We start from the raw sequence: 17153 nt of genomic DNA on the forward strand, positions 1-17153 counted from the left end.
TTGTATTAGCTTCATGTTAATTTTCTATTTAAATTTATCCCTGAAATGTAGATTGATAATGGTTTGCTGTTCTTTCGAAATTAACGGCATCTAGTGGAACTCTTCATAAACAATACTCCCAGAGGAGAAGTTTGTTGACAGATTACTCTGTCTAGCAACTGTTTCAAAATTTTGTAGCGGTCATTGAACAGATGCCAAGCTCAGTGGTCACCAAATTTTCTTCAACTAAAAGAATGAAGAAGAAGAAGAAAGAGAAGCTCGTTGCTCTAACTGATACTTATACACAGTCATTACATACAAAGAGAACATACACAAAACACCTAAAGCCTTCATCTATTTGCTGGCTTTTTTTTCCCCCCCTCTTTTAACTTCTTCTATAGACCATTCAAAAACTTGGTCTCAATATCCTATACCCCAAATTTGAGCCAGCTGCTTACTCGAAGAAGAGGATTTTCTCCATCTTGACAGACGTAGTAGGAAAGTTAACACTTCCGATGGATCGTTCAGAGAATACGAAGCTTTAGTTTCCTTCGGAGTTGAAGATACAATTATCGGATACCCTTGGCCTCTACCCTTTATAACCTGAAAATTTGGAAAAAGTATACCGAATATAAACAATTACGCCCCCATCAAAACTTTTATACTTTCTGTGTAGTGTGTGTGTGTGTACAACTAGCCGATAAAAATACCTTGAAAGCGTCTTCATCAGTGCGATCATCGCCAATGTACAGGGGGAGAACATCGTTGGGATTGCTCAGCCCTAGAGTGTCCAGTAAATATTCAAGGGCATGACCTTTATCCCATTCAATAGAGGGTCGAATTTCCATGACCTTTTACGTGCAAAAATTCGAAAAATAATGGTGAGTTATTGAGAGCAAATTCAGAATCAACAGCTGAGATTCATCGTAACTAGTAAGTTGAAAAATTAATTAATCCTACCTTTTTACCCTCACTTAGATCAAAATCAGGATAGTTCCTCAACACAGCTTTCGCCTTCTCTTGTAATATACTGTAATCCTGCATGCCATGTAAAAATTAAAATACTATAAATTCCTTGTGGAGGAAGCTCTAGCTGTCAAGTGAAATTTTTTTGGGAGAGGGGGAAAAAAAAGAAAGAAAGATGAGGCCTATATAATTTCCGATTTTTATTACCTCTTCTCGGACTTGTCTGAAATGCACAGAGATGCAGAATCGATTGTCCTCAATCCTTGCACCTTGTATTTTCTTGGTTTCTTCTTCCAATTCTTTGATTATCTGTTACCATTAATCAAATTCGTTATAATACAGGAGGAGGTGCAAGTGCAAGGAAAATGAAAAATAAGAAGGTTAGCTATTTAATTACCTCCTGAATTGCAGGCAAAAATTTCTTAGCAGGCTGAAAGAGAACTTCATTTCCCTATAGATTAATAAATATAACCATGTGAATTTTACACCTTAAGGGTTAGAAGAGTTAGCAAGTTAATAAAGCAAGAAGAAGAAACTGACCTTTTTACCAGGGACTAGGGTGTGGTACTTTCCCTCACAAGCCTTAACTGGCCTTGGTGGTGCCAGTATGTCCATTCCATGGCTCCCAGCATAATACACATTACACAACTCTACAAATCCCATAACCTGAATTCAAGATAATAAGGAGCTGTAAGTTTTAAGGTTTGAATCATTGGCGGGACCACACTAGGTCAAGGGGAGCACGTGTCCCTCTTCCTTTTGAGAATTGTTTTTTGGTATAATATCAAAGCTGCCCATGCTAATTTAAAAATTCACTAATCTGCCCCTAATAATTTGGAGGTTTTCCGTAATTTCACTTATAATGTTAAAACTTTTCGTACCTTTTCTCGGCTCCTACCACTAATAATAGCAGTTGGAAAATACTTTGCAACTTCACGCACGGCCGCACGCATCTGAAAAATATAATAATAATATTTTTAATTAATTAATCAAACTCGTAATATATAAATTTGGAATATTATTATGAATATCAAATCCCTTAATCAAAGAGTGTTGATATTAATTACCTCATCAGACATAAAGACGCGATCGGGATCGTCAACAATTGGTGAAAGAGTGCCATCGTAATTTAAAAACACAGCAATCTTCTTCTCTTTCGCTGCCTTCATCATCTTATCAAATGAGCCTAGAGCTGAAGGATGTTCCATCTATATAACAATAATATACGAAGGATTTAGTCTTAATTAATGTTGGAAAAAGATAAAAATAAAATTAGTATCGTTACTATAAAATAAAAATTATCAGCTGCAAACAACAAAATAAAAAATAATATTGTATTATTTAAAATTTACATTATAAAGTGAGAACAAGTGCACTAAAGAATAACTCATAGATTACAATACATAGCCTCCAACTTTTACATTAAAAAACCTCCCTAACTTCTTGTTACTAATTCTTAAGTTTTTAATTCTGACCTCCAACTTATGACATATTATCTTGTATACCCTAAAACTTATGATACCAACAACTGAAAACTTGTGAGTATGTCAAAAATTTGGGGTAGTCAACGGAGAGCAGGAAGTGTTATACCAACAGCGCTGTGTTGTGGATATAGCTCTTATTACAAGATTGATTTTTGCTCCTCATGTACGGTTACAAATCAACATAGAAAAACAATGATGATGAAAATTAATGAAACCCTACCATCCATGAATTATAACTTGCATCCGAAGTAACAGAATCGGGGGGATTAGATGTTGTTCTTTCATTTATGGAGTGATCTCCACCATTTTCATCATTGTTTTCTTTTGAGATAGGCTTCACTTTCTGTTTACTAGAAGGTGATCTTTGGAACCCCATTGCTTGACTAAGCTTTGCAAAGTTTATCTGAGCAACAAAAGGAAACGAACAGATTAAGAAAACAAACGAAGCAAATCAATGAATCTGAAGCCCATAAAAGCAGCTATTTAAATAAATATTTAACATGGTAATAACGTTATACAGTACCTGAATTTCACTAATCATACTGAATTTCTACTTGCTTCAAAATATGTACCTGCCAGAGAACCAATTATATCATCTAAATTGTATTTAAAAATGTTGTTGATATTATATTACCAATGTTGCTAATTGCTTTCAGATAACATAAAACAAAATAATATTTTGTTTTCCAAAATACTTTCGAACGCACTCTTCTGATAGTTGGAAAATAGGTGAAGTGAAGCTTTCGGGTCAAGATTTCAAAGGTCTGTGGTGTAATACAACAGCTGTCTATACGTATAAAAAAATTATTGAAGTACATTTTTTTTAAGGTCATTTTCAAGAAACAATTATGCCACAAGTGTTTGTGAACCGAGCCATTATCCATTATCCAAGAACAGCAAGTTTAAGGAAATAAATAAATGTCACTTTCCAGTTCCAAGGGTAACCACTTACGTCGAGGACAAAGTACAAATTGTGACAATATTAAAAGACAAAAGTGAGCAAATTAACACAATTGATCAAATAAGTTAGATTCGATGACTCAACATTACATGGCTAGTTAATTTCAAACTCGAGTATAGTTACAATCATCTGATTCGGATGACTGTGACATGAACTAGCTAGAAATTAAAGATTTTAAACAACATTAGATTTAAATATATGTAATATAGTAATAAATAATTAATAAATAGAATGTATGGCTCCACTTCAACTACCATGATAGCTACTTCATTTTCCAACAGAATTGAACTAGACTGATTTAATTTAAGGGCACAAAGACATTATTGACATGGGTCCTCTTCATGAGTAGCTCAGGGCATACGTTAACCGAAATCAACGTCTCTAATATTACATCACATAATTGTGTACTTGTCAATATATATATATATATATATATATATTAAAGAAAGGAAAAAGGTAGTGTTCCTTTTTAGTCCCCAGGTTAGGCATCATTTACCAATTGGTCCTCAGACTTTTTCCTCAAGATCGCTTTGTTTATTGTGCTTGTAATAAAACTCTTACTACCACCAATTAAGATTTAACTATTCACCAGCCCAAATTGTACAAAGCCGAACAAGTAATTCATTTTTAATTGGAAAAGCAATTAGAAAGAGTGGTTGTGTACTCGTGTGTTCCGCTAATCACGACACCAAACAAAAACCCTAGCATGCATGCACATACGACAGGTCCCAGGAACACACGTGTATCCTACGAAGCCATGAATTGACTTGCCCTCTTTTGAAAAACTTCGCCATCCATGAGGAGTGAGGACCATGACTTTCTTTTAAACCGAAAGTATGAACAGAGAAAATTTTCACTTGGCAAAAAGAAAAGTTAAAAAATAAATAATAAAGAAAGAGCACAAAAAGACACATATCCCGTGTCCGACGCAAAAGTAACAATCGGAAAATCTTTTGGTGTTGTACGAATGACACGTTTTAGACAAAGATTAGACTTATCGAAAAGTCTCTCTTGGAAGCAGACAAAGGTGTCTGGGTCTAATGAAACTACTAGGAACTGCAGTTAAAACATTCATATATGTACAAAGTGACAAAGTCAAGTCTTGGATCATTTTAAATTGATTATAATGAAGAATGTTTTCGAAAGCTTCATAGTGACTTCTGTTCTAAGTAAAGCATCTATTGTTTTGACCTAATAATGCATTGACCGACCGGCCAATTAGGGCATTGGTTGCCATGTATCAAACAATGAACTTAATGATTTTGTATGAAACGTTTCTAAGGTAGTGTAAGAGCAGGTTTGAGATTTTTAATGTTTAATATTTTATAGACAGATGGTCGGTTTTTGTATATGATAAATCCAAACAAATAAATGACGAACTACACATAGCTAATGGCAAAGATAAAAACTTTTCTGAAAACACTGATAATTATAGTGAAAAAAAATTATTTTACTCTATTGTTAAGTCAAACTCTTTAATTTCTTGCGCTCTATTAGAAAACTCCTCGATGATGGGTGTCGAAGCCAACAAAAATAAATTTCTACTCTAAATAAATTGTGTATAGTGATTGAGCAGGGTCGTGTCCACAGAGATCGGTAATTATTTAAATCCTTTTGAAACGTAAAACATAAAATGGGGAAATTGTTGATACTAATAAAAATTAAATTAAAATAATAAGAATGCAAATTAAAGTTGTAATTCAAATTGGTGAAAGCTCTGGTTGAAGGAATTAACTCAGCTTGATTCGACTACTAATCATTAATTCAAATATAGATTATTATTACTTATGAATAGACTGGTTATAGCTACTGAGACCCTCTAATAGCCAATCTCTCCTTAACTAGTCGATAACCAAGGTACGACCGTTGGTTATTTCCCTAATCAATAGACAACCCTAGATACGATCATAGGATTTAATCAATTGACAGCCTGAAAAATCAGAGAGACCCAAATCATAATCAACACATATGATGATTCATTTAAATTAGATTGTTTATTCTCACAACACAACTCTCTACTATGTTATTTGTCACAAACATTAAAATCTTCATATGATGAATCTTTTAATTGACAATAGATTAAGTTGGTAATTAAATAGTGGCCAATTACCTAATTAACAAACATAATCATGAAACTAATTCAGAGAATAAACAAATACCCAAAAAGCAATAAAACAATTAAAGCATAAGAAAGATCTCACGGTAATGATGAATCAAAGCTTCATTATCCTTCAACCAAAAAAATAGGTTTAGTTTTTCATAGAGAGAAGAGAAAAATTAGATCTAGGGTTTCTTTTTTTCTCCAATCTAAATCCCCTATTTTTCACAATAGATTCCTCTCTTAAATACTCTCTCTCTCTTCTTCTCTAGAATTCTATTTAAAATAAAATACTAATATCTGAAATATTAAATTCGTAATTACAAAAATAACTAAAAATACAAAACACGTTAAACTAAAAACTGCAGGTCCGCAGTTGACAGCACGCGCCCATGCCTTATCAACAAAGTTCTTCTGACGCTCATAATTTCTCTAAGAGAACAATCATCCTTAAACATCATCTTATAGCTCAATTTTATCACCAATCAATAGAATTGCACCTATAAAAGTAAAACACAAGTAAATCACTATTATTAAGTGCAAAACATCGATATTAAGGAAAGTAAACAATGCAAAACTAGTGCATAAATTGCACTCTAACAAATATATTTAATTTATAAGGATAATGAAATTTTCAACAAGAAATCTTTGTATTTAAAATCAATAATCATTGTTTACTGTATATTAATAGTTGACTTTTTAAATATGAGTAACAAACTATTGAAAATATTAGTAAAATGAATGACATAGCAAATGTTTCACCATTTGAAATATGATTTTATATCACAACTTTATAAGTAAATTATTACTTTTAATTTAATGACTATGGCAGATTATATTGTTATCACAACCACACACAAAAACCATCTCCCTTCAACAAACTCAACCACCTCTGTGTATACCAAAATTTCCTAATTTTTGAAATCTAATGATAAAAAATCATTTACTAAACTTGACAAAAACCTTTGTTAAAGCTGCATGCGAAAGTGTATATGTCGTTAACGATTTCTGGTGTGGCTCAAATCATCTGAGGAGCCGTTTTATAATTTTAATTTTATGATTGGGGTTACTATTTTGATTAATCTGATGATTCATTGTTTGTACCATGCCTTAGACAAAAAAAGAGCCGGAAGAGATCACTGTAAAATAAATAAGAAACATCGAAAGTGCCATTCAATTCTAACAGATATCGTTTAAGAAGACAAAATAAAATCATATAAAATTAAAAGAGTCTTTTAATTTTAAAACAAAAAATTGAGTGTAAAGTCTCTGATTAGTGCTTTAATGCTTCGATTTGATTCTTTTTATGTTAGGTCACTTTTAGGAGTTAATTTGGGTATTCTTATTAGTAGCTACTCTGTTTTGCTCTGTTTCTTGATTCATGTTTTTTTAACAATGCTATTAGCTTCATGTTAATTTTTCTATTTAAATTGTTCCCTAAATATTTAGATTCACTACAGGCTTTATGGCACTCAAATAGCTTTTACATGCAGGAAGTGATGAGTATTCAATTGAAGAGAATCAAATGGATGTTAAAAATTGCAAACCGATGAAGGAACAAGTTTCTGATTATATAATCTATGACATTTTTCCGAGATTGGCAGCGGAATCACTTGTGCGTTTGCGATCTGTCTCTGCAAACTGGCGTGACATTATTGACAGCGTTTCTTTTGCTAGCAAGCGTTAATCAACACGAGCTGCTGCTGATGATGAAGGACCTCACATCCTGCTTGTTGATCACGAGGACGCCGTGCATTCGTTTATAAGTGGTGGTAATATCATCAAGGAAATTCCAATCTTAGAGTTCTCAGAGGAATCTAACGCTGTCGAGAATATTGCTAATGGTTTATTGTTCTTTCGAAAAAAATGGAATCTAGGGGAATTCTTTATATGCAATCCTCTCAGAGGAGAAGTTTTATAGATACCACAACCACTGGCTGTATCAATCGGCATTGGCACTTTCAGGGAACATCTGGCATTTTATGGAATGGGATTTGATTCTACAACCAATTCTTACAAGATTGTTCGGGTATGTGAACTGCCGAGGTGTGGTTTATTGTGTCGCTTACCAAGGTCAATAGTTGAAACCAAAGTTTACACTTTGGGTACAGCTTCATGGCAAGTAATCTCTTTGCTTTGCACCATATTGTCTACAGAATGTATCTGCATGTGGAGACATGCACTGGTTGATTTGGAACCGTAGAACTGATGGAGCACGCATAGTAGCTTATGCTCGCAAGCAGCTATTTTTTCTTGATATTGAAACAAACCGCCTCTGGTACATGCAATGCCCTTTGCCAGAAAGCTATAAATTTCACAAGAGCCTATTCGGTTATACAGGAAACACTCTTTCTCTGAGATACTTTGGCAATCCAATTGCAGAGTTTTCAGATAACCTTATGAAGATGGCTTGTAGCGTCTATGTTACGCCACATACTACAGCTGTTTGTATTTCTCAGTAGTTTGTAATTCATCTCACTGTGCTTAGTTCATACTTTCATGTGAAGATACAATTAGCATACACTTGTCCTGTACTCTTTATTTCCTGAAAAATTTTGTTATCAAGTACCTATTGTAAATTACAATGTGCAACAAAGCGTAAATCTTTTTGTACAACATAGGGTGGATGTACAACTAGTCTATGATTTCAATGACATGTAGTACAGTCAGTAAATCCTACTTTTTCACACTAAGATCAAATTCTGGATAGTTTTTCAGAGCAGCTTTCACTTTCTCTTGCAATATACTGACCATAGAACATATTACAGTAAAAATAATGAAAACATATAAAACATGTTTGGTTATCTATTACAAACAACCAAAGTTCTTATGTTATTAAACCAGGTATAAAAATTTGTTTAATGACAAACAAAAGTTATTTAAACCTGTTGAAATACTGCTCAGTTCAGCAGTTGACCAAAACACTTGCTGACTTTCTTGACAGATGGAGGAGTTGGTTAAAAATAGTTTGCTTCGGTTATCTGCTTGTAGCGCAGTGATTCTTGTATTGTGTTATTAAAGCCTGAAGAAAATAACCCTTTTGTACTTCTGTTCTAATTACGTTTCCCTGTTTTGATGTCGAATTTAGCTTAACAAAACCCATATTATTTAAAATTTCCTCCCCGTCTTGCTTACATCTCAAGCTATCGTGGCTATTTTGGCGAAAAATAGTTTGTTCTTGGGTACTCAAAAGAGTATAAAACCGTATAGGATTTTAACAAGAACCTCCAAAACAGTTACAATCATGCGTATACAGCAGCGCAACAGCTTTACCTTTGAACGTGGGACAGGGGATGAGGGTTGATACCTCAAGTTCAGGTGACATTATGTACTGATATAGAAAATATACAGACTACTGTTTCTTTCAACATACATGCTCCACAGCAAAATAAGCTTGCAAATTACAAGGAAATTTTGTTAGAAATAACTTGAATAGAGGTTGAATTAGTGGCAACCGGTAGATAGCAGATTGTTTTATACATATTATTCCTGATAACTTAGATTGGTCCACACTGTAGTACATAATGCATTTTGCCGTGCAATGTCATTTGCACATAGAGCAGTAATCATACTTTTCAGATAGATGTTAGCCCCACAACAAAACCACGCATATAATTTATAAACCACATAAATGATAAACCTATTGCCAGATGTATGAGCAACAAGATCAAACCAATCTATTGTTCATCATCGATGAGCTTAATCATGTCCACTTACACTGATTATATGTTGGCCTTACAATGATTATATGCTGGCCTTGGGAAACTTGGATATCCTACAGAAAAGTAGTGAAACTTCACGTTCTGATACTTAAAAGTTACTATTTCATTAAAAGATTTAGTTGCTGAAGAGTGGATAAACCTCAGCTGCAAGTCCCACTCAATTTCCTGGGTAGAGTTCCACGAGTTCTTGTTAGTCATAGAGACCTTAGTCGTAGAGACCTAACTGATTCATCATGTCATTGAATACAATTTTCAAGTCATCAGCCATAAGCATAAAGGCATCAACATTTGTAAGTGCTTGAATGGTTCTGTTTGACTTAGGGATGTCAAATGAGAAGCGGTCTCTCAAAGCCCAGTCAATAAGTTCTTCTCCATAGAAGTCGCCATCTTGCAGAAGATCTTCTTTCCTTGTGTTTTTGCCATCATATCTTTTATGATCAGAGCTTGTTGAGCCACTTTGTATATCCTTAAAGGTGTAGGTGCGCAGTTTGCCTTGCACTACAAAGATCATCTCGTCAATTGGGTCTCCTTCACGAATCAAGTGAGTGTGCTCGGTGAAGAAAGTTGGTTTTACGCAATCGCATAGAGCATCCAATGTTACTTCATTTAGCTTCCTGAACCCTTGTACCTTGATAAAAATTCAAGAAAAAGGATGAGAATAAATCTGAGACCCAGCTATACGAGTGTGAACTAGCATTCAAGGATTAACAACTAATCTGATGGGTGAAATGCCAAAAATTACATTTAATTTCTATATCCATTTCAATTTCCCAAAGCTTGGTTACTAATGGAAAGGAGCCCTAGATAGACAAAAAGAAACTCACTTTCTTTAGCAGATTCCAGCAAAGTTCGCGCTTTAGTTCTCTTCTGAGTTCATTGGGAAGATTATTGAGTAGATTTTGTACATCAATGTAATCAGTTTTTCGCCGTATGTATGACTTATATTTCTTCACCTTTTGCTGGAGATTCTTGGAGAGCTTCTGAAAGGGCTGCCATTCCTCAATCTCCCGTGGCTTCAATGTCATCTCCTTTCCTAACTTTAGATATCTCTGTTTGACAAGAAGTACGGTTCATAAAATTCAAATTTATTCCATGGTTCAACTCAATCATAAAAAAAACTAAACTGAGAGATTTAAAAAAAAAGGAAAAAAGTAAATAGCAACCTGCATATTTCCTATTAGAAGGGCAAACAACAGGAAACCAGAGCTGACAACCAAAATCACAAAGATGTTTTCCTCGACATTGCCACTTGTTTGCAGATTGTGACCTAAATTACTGCAAAAAAACAAATCCGATTATAATATATCAGAGAGTGATCTTGAAAGTTGTCAATTATAAATGTTTGAAAGTAATGAAATTTGTATGGTAGATGACACACTTCAACAAGTGAACTGAAAATATGACCCAACTCATGGAGGGACTGCTAATAGATGAAACAGAATGAAAATTTCAGCATCCCAAAATAAGACAGGAAACTGTATCCATAACAGAAAAAATTAACTCCACAGGCCACTCACAGTGCTGACCTAATGAGTACCACATAAGACAAAACTAAGTTGTCACATCAACAATGGTTATATGGTCCGGAAAAGTCTATACAAAGAGTTACAATCACTCAACTAGGGTATCAATTGTACTCCCATTCGCTTTCCTTCTACATTCTCTTTCTCTAATAGTACCCGTGACCTGACATACCTTCACTCTCTCTCAAATTAACTATCTAGAAGAATGTTAATAAAATGAAGGTATATGAAAGTTCAGGGTGAATGCTTCGGTCTGCCTAGCAGCATTAAGGAAAAACCACAAGCCACTTGAGTAGAGCACTCAGAACAGAATAAATGAATAGGCAGCAGATAATTGCACAATAAAACTGGAAATGGATCATCAAGAATAAAATTTCTTGGTATATTGGCTTGGCTCAGTAAGTGTAAAAGAAACAGCAATTGCTTTGGCACAAACCAATAATCTTAAGATAAGAAAGATACATCACCAATGACAAATAGAGAAAACCACATCATCCCACCTGCCACCAACAAGAATAGTATCACCCATGCACAAACCTGAGATTTTGCAGGCCCCATATAAAACAATGTAAAATCTTTTGCAGAAAGTTTTTCCCCTCCAGTATACCAGACTCAAGAGCACCATGGAATATTCCAAAATCATGGATTGTCGCATTTCGCGTCTTCATTGGGCAGAATTCATTTAAAAATGTATAGTCTTCTAAATTGTCATGACAATTAAAAGAACAATGGCTCCGTCCAGTATAATTTATGCAGGCTTTCGTCCAGCATTCAGTTTGTCTTTCTATAGCCATAAAATACCATAAGCCTCCAAATACCTAAAAGTACCAGCAAGTCAGTTGTTGAACAATAAGATGTGTTCAGGTGAGAGAAAGCTTGAGAAATAATTGTACGTGTAATGATATCGAAATTTCAAGGTAAATACTTACATTAGCAGCTTGCAGGTAAACGAAAAGATTGAATGCAAATCTGGCCCATGTAGCTGTAGCATGTTTGCGTAAACTCCTCATAGCTGTTGAAAACAATGCATAGATTCTTATAATCCTTGCCACATATTGGATGAAAACAACATGCTTAAAAGACCTCACTGAATCCACAAATTTTGGGGCGCCCATAGTTTCAATGAGAAGAGTTCCCGCCATCTGCATTGAACAAAGCAAACCTAAAATGTTAATAGAAACCAAGATAACCATCTATATATTTATTAGTAATAGTTAAAAATAACTGTAGAAGAATCTATCTCACCTGTGTAATGGGAAGGAAGATTAGAAAGTCAAATATGATGAAGCACCATTGATTTTTGTGTGAGTTCTCTCCAATATGCATCAAATAACTAGCAAACGGAACGCAAACAATGATAAGCACATGAATGACAAGAAGAACAGAGCTGAGCACATTAACAATGTCCAACAATTGGTAGTGCAAATCAAGGCACTTTTTCAAATTATTGATCACAGGAAGGTAGAAAAACAAAGGATCGACTGATATTACAGTCACAACCAATATCATTTGCATCCAATCAAAGTACGGCCACCGTAGGAAAATATTTTTCATTTTGTAGAGTAATCTTTTGACATTGGATGTTGTCAACTCTGTAAAGCCACTAGGTTCATAAATTTCGAGAGCAGAAGATGGATCTCTTTTAGACTTCCCGGAAATTGAAGCGCCACTAGGTTCATAAATTTTGAGAGCAGAAGATGGATCTCTTTGAGACTTCTTGGAAATTGAAGAGCCACTAGGTTCATTAATTTCGAGAGCAGAAGATGGATCTCTTTGAGACTTCCCGGAAATTGAAGAGCCACTAGGTTCATCCATTTTGAGACCAAAAGATGGATCTCTTTGAGACTTCTCGGAAAATGAAGAGCCACTAGGTTCATAAATTTCGAGAGCAGAAGACGGATCTCTTTGAGACTTCGCGGAAATTGAAGAGCCACTAGGTTCATCAATTTCGAGAGCAGAAGATGGATCTCTCTGAGACTTCCCAGAAATTGAAGAGCCACTAGGTTCATCAATTTCAAGAGCAGAAGATGAATCTCTTTGAAACTTCCTGGAAATTGAAGAGCCACTAGGTTCATAAATTTCGAGAGCAGAAGATGAATCTCTTTGAGACTTCCCGGAAATTGAAGAGCCACTAGGTTCATAAATTTCGAAAGCAGAATATGGATCTCTTGTAACCACTTTCGCCACACTGAACAAAACGCAAGTAGTTCAAAGATCAGTTCTTAAAATAAATAAAGCCTATTTTTGTTATATATTAATGGAATGCAAGGACAATAATTTATATTTCGGCGATCCATCCTAAGGGGACTTCAATGTCTTTAAAACCTTCGGAGGAGAGTTCCAATGATCTTTATTTTCACACTGAACCGTTTAGGTGGAAGCGTCCTTTTGTTCACTTTGCCTCGTTGAGGTAAAGGTGTCTTTTCATTCACTTTGCTTTGTTGAGGTACAGGCGTCTTTTCCTTCACTTTGCTTCGTTGAGGTACAGGCGTCTTTTCCTTCACTTTGCTTCGTTGAGGTACAGGTGTCATTACCTTCACTTTGTCTTGTTGAGGTAAAGGTGTCTTTTCCTTCACTTTGCTTCGTTGAGGTATAGGCGTCTTTTCCTTCACTTTGTCTCGGAGAGGTACATACAGTGGCGATGGTCTTCTCTTGGGAAACCTGAATTTCCTGTAGAACATTATATAGCAATCCAGTTAGTCAATGATAAAACTAACCCTAAAATCGAACACTAATCCAAATGACAGCATAATGATTGCCTTCTAGTATAATGCCGCCAGGCCAATTGTATGACCAATGCTGCCTGATTCATCTTCTCATTGAACACAATTTTCAGGTCATCAGCCATAAGAGTAAAGGCTTCAATATTTGTAAGAGCTTCAATGGTTTTGGTTGACTTGGAGAATTCAAATAAAGAGCAGTCTCTCAGAGCCCAATCAACAAGTTCTGCTCCATAGAAGTCAGAATCTTCCAGATGATCCCTTTTCCTTGTGGAGCCATTTGTTAAATCATTAAAGGAGTAGGTCCATAGGTTGCCTTGCATCACGAAAATCAACTCATCAATTGGGTCTCCTTCCCGGATAATGTGAGCGTGCTCAGTGAAGAAAGTTGGTTTGACACAATCACACAGAGCATCCAATGTTTCTTCCTTTAGCATCCTGAACTCATGTACCTTGATAGATATTCAAGAATAAGAATGAGAATATATCCCCTCCCCAGCAATACAAGTGTGGACTAGTATTCAGAGGCTAATAGTTACAACTTGTTATGGCTACTAACCTGATATGCTAAAAATGATGTTCAATTTCCATTGGCTTGGTTACTTATGAATAGCTATTTGCGAACTCCTACTGTATTGAACATTTTGTTTTATTTCCTAGTCTTCTCTCCAAAATGTTGGTAAGATATTAGTTTCTTCTTTGCTAATTTCATAAATTGATAATCAAAGGAAAGAAGTGACAAGAAAATTTTATGTCTACCACGAGCATAGATGAGCAATTCTAGAGAGATAAAAGAAGCTCACTTTCTTTAGCAGATGCCAGCATAGTTCTCGCTTTATTTTCTTTCCGAGTTCCTTGGGAATATTATTGAGTAAATTTTCTATGTCAATGTGATTGGTTTTTCGCCGTATGTAAGGCTTATACTTCTTCATCTCTTGTTGGAGATTCGCGGAGAGGTTTTGGAAGGGCTTCCACTCCTCTATCTCTCGAGGCTTCACTGTCATCTCCTTTAATCTGACAGTTCTGGACTGTAGATATATCTGTTTGACAAGAACCAAAGTTCATGAAAATAAAACTTCATATAGTGGTTCAACTCAAGCATATGAAAGTAAATAAAGACGTAACAACAAAGAAAGACATAGAAACCTGCATATTTCCAATCAGAAGGGCAAAGAACAGGAAACCGGAGCTGACAACCAAAATCACAAAGATGTTTTCCCAGACATCGCTACCTGATTGCAAGTCGTGACCTAAATTACTGCAATTAGTTAAATTCATGAGGCATTAATCTTACAAGTTGCAACTTCCATATGTTTGAAAGTAGTGAAGCTTTATGGCAGATGACAGTTTGATAAACGAGAATAAGAAAATAAAAATTTTAAATTTAAAAATATGGCTCAACACGTTGAGGAAGGGCTTATAGATGCAACCAAATGAAAATTTCAGCAGAAGAAAAGGAATGTGTTTCCAGAAAACATAAAGTTTCACAAGCCATTTACCATAATCTTGCAACAAGTACCAGATAATAAGCCAACACTCAGTTGCGTACATGGTCAGGAAAAGGCTATGTGAAAGCATACCCAAACACTCAACCAGAGTATCAAATTAATTCCATTCTCTATTCAACTTCATTCCCTTTATCTCTAATACCAATGACCTGTTTTAAACCTCCATTCACTCCCAAATCAATCATCCGAATGTGATTGAAAATGGAGATAGGTGACTGAAGCAGGACAATGATAAAATAAACAGAGAGGCAGTAGACATTGCACAATAAAATTGATAATGCCTGAGCTACAATTGGTATTCTTAATATATTGGTATTGTTAAAGAACGGCAATTGAATTGATCATAAAAAAATGATGTTAACATTAGAAAGATTTATCACCAATGACAAATGGCGATAACCTCATCACCTGAACATACTTCCACCAGGGAGATAAGCATCATACGTGCACAAACCTGAGATTTTGCAGGCCCCATACAAAACAATGTAAAAGCTTTTGCAGAATACTTGTCCCCTCCACTATACCAGACTCAAGAGCACCATGGAATATTCCAAAGTCATGGATTGTCGTATTTCGTATCTTTGTGGGACAAAATCCATTTATATATGTTCTATCTTCTTCTAAATTCACACGACAGGAAAAGTGACAATGCTGTCCGGTATGATTTATGCATGCTTTCGTCCAGCATTCGGTCACTCTTTCTATGGCCATAAAATACCATAAGCCTCCAAATACCTAAAAACACCAGCAAGCCACTAATTCAACAAAAAGAAGTGCAGAGTTGAGAAAACTTGAAAAATAATTGTACATCAAATGGTATAGAATTTTGCAAGGAAAATACTAACATTGGCAGCTTGCAGGTAAAGGTAAAGGTTGACTGCAATTTTAACCCATTTAGCTTCAGAAAGTTCCGTTGAACTCCTTACAGCCTTTGAAAACAACGAGTAGATACTGATAATCCTTGCCAGGTACCGGATACAAAGAAGAATTTTAAAATACTTCATTGGATCAAAAAAAATTGGGTATCCCTGTTTTTCAAGGAGAATAATACCCGCCATCTGTTTATAACAGAGCAAATATATGATTTTACTAATAACGAAGATAATTTTATCATATTGTGAGTAATAATTAGACATAACTCTTGAAGAATTGATCTCACCGCTAGAATGGAATAGTAGATTAAAAAGTTGATGACGAAGCCCAGTGGATTTTTGTACGAGAGAAATATAACCATATGAATGCAAATAAGAAAAAAGCCGAGCACGAAAGCATTCTCAAGAAATTGCTGGTGCATATCGAAGCATTTTCTCTCATCGTTGATGACGGGAGCATAGAAATACAAAGCTTCGACTTGTATTTCAATCACAGAGAATATAATTTTCATCCAATCAAAGTACGGCCACTGTCGTAAAAAGGTTAACATATCGGGCATGGATGTTGTAGACTCTGTAAGGCCACTAGATTCATCAATTTCGAGACCAAAATATGGATCTCTTTGGAACTTCCCTGAAACCGAACCTTTTCGATGTTTAAGCTTCCCGGAAGTACCTTTCCCGGTTCTTGTCCGAAGGCCTAAACAAATCACAAAGTAGTTTAGAGATCAGTCCTAAAACACCAAGTACAGCAACTGAAGACTAATGTTTCAAATTTCTTCTAGCAATACAGCAAACAACCACTTACATGATTCAAAGTGGTAGAAGGATCCTTCTGATTTTTTGCAGCAAATTAGAGCCAGTAAACCTTCTGCAGATTCAATACCATCCTCTATCAGCACTTCGTTCAATATGAATTACGAAAGTCTTGGTTGATATTGTAGAAAGTAAAGAAGAAATGCGTTGACCTAACATAGATGGGTCGATTTAGATATGTGCCAGTCAAGACGGCCAGGGCTATACATGTAATTAACACCAAGTCGAAGACCCAAGTAAACTTATCATAGACCAATTTTTTGTAAGAAAATTTTGAAGAAGGAAAACGTTATTCTCATTCCTATGGTTTTATACAATAATTTATTTTATTTTATTTTTATTTTTAAATAATAAATTAAAATATTTTTTTCATTAACTCATCATTAGTTGAATGTTATTTATTAATAATGTATTAATACTAAAAATAAATTTTTTATTAAAAAAAATTAAAAAAAAATAAAAATTAACATATAACTAAAAATAATTTTATTTAATCTCACTAAA

At 34.9% G+C, this 17153-nt stretch overlaps 2 protein-coding genes across 24 annotated transcripts; both read right to left on the reverse strand.

Moving 5' to 3' along the window:
• Positions 1–248: 248 nt before the first annotated feature.
• On the reverse strand, positions 249–2970 carry LOC102616446 (probable trehalose-phosphate phosphatase C). The gene is made up of 10 exons (XM_052433422.1): positions 2953–2970; positions 2650–2832; positions 2013–2153; positions 1827–1898; positions 1486–1611; positions 1343–1396; positions 1153–1254; positions 940–1017; positions 690–830; positions 249–582 (listed from the first exon to the last, which is right to left on the reverse strand). Exons 1-10 carry the CDS (start codon positions 2968–2970, stop codon positions 400–402), a joined length of 1098 nt encoding a protein of 365 aa, XP_052289382.1. The 3' UTR covers positions 249–399.
• Positions 2971–9141: 6171 nt separating this feature from the next.
• LOC102627720 (cyclic nucleotide-gated ion channel 1-like) lies at positions 9142–16893 on the reverse strand. 23 transcript variants are annotated; one of them, XM_052434380.1, is made up of 16 exons: positions 16642–16885; positions 16121–16533; positions 15807–16019; positions 15416–15696; positions 14600–14711; positions 14257–14493; positions 13493–13905; positions 13059–13403; positions 12671–12921; positions 12473–12538; positions 11979–12406; positions 11663–11875; positions 11271–11551; positions 10374–10485; positions 10035–10259; positions 9142–9838 (listed from the first exon to the last, which is right to left on the reverse strand). In XM_052434380.1, the coding sequence occupies exons 2-16, from the start codon at positions 16391–16393 to the stop codon at positions 9416–9418; spliced, it is 3873 nt and encodes a 1290-aa protein (XP_052290340.1). In that variant the 5' UTR covers positions 16394–16533; positions 16642–16885; the 3' UTR covers positions 9142–9415. The 23 variants fall into 23 exon arrangements, 21 of the variants coding, with proteins under 21 accessions (XP_052290340.1, XP_052290336.1, XP_052290344.1 ...); XM_052434376.1 differs by having other exon boundaries at positions 12605–12921; XM_052434384.1 differs by having other exon boundaries at positions 12803–12921; positions 16642–16884.
• Positions 16894–17153: the final 260 nt, after the last annotated feature.

The sequence above is a fragment of the Citrus sinensis genome, chromosome 9, assembly GCF_022201045.2.
Source record: "Citrus sinensis cultivar Valencia sweet orange chromosome 9, DVS_A1.0, whole genome shotgun sequence".
NCBI classification, from domain to species: domain Eukaryota; kingdom Viridiplantae; phylum Streptophyta; class Magnoliopsida; order Sapindales; family Rutaceae; genus Citrus; species Citrus sinensis.

Excerpts from the sequence above, each read along its gene's own strand:
- LOC102616446 (XM_052433422.1), bottom strand. Across the intron at positions 1,018-1,152 it reads TCAGACAAGTCCGAGAAGAG|GATTACAGTATATTACAAGA; the intron begins GTAATAAAAATC and ends CATGGCATGCAG. Across the intron at positions 583-689 it reads CTGATGAAGACGCTTTCAAG|GTTATAAAGGGTAGAGGCCA; the intron begins GTATTTTTATCG and ends CCAAATTTTCAG.
- LOC102627720 (XM_006490475.4), bottom strand. The coding sequence starts at position 16,393 with ATGCCCGATATGTTAACCTTTTTACGACAGTGGCCGTACTTTGATTGG. Across the intron at positions 13,906-14,256 it reads GCTGGCATCTGCTAAAGAAA|GTACATGAGTTCAGGATGCT; the intron begins GTGAGCTTCTTT and ends ATATCTATCAAG. Across the intron at positions 13,404-13,492 it reads TGGCGGCATTATACTAGAAG|GAAATTCAGGTTTCCCAAGA; the intron begins GCAATCATTATG and ends AATGTTCTACAG.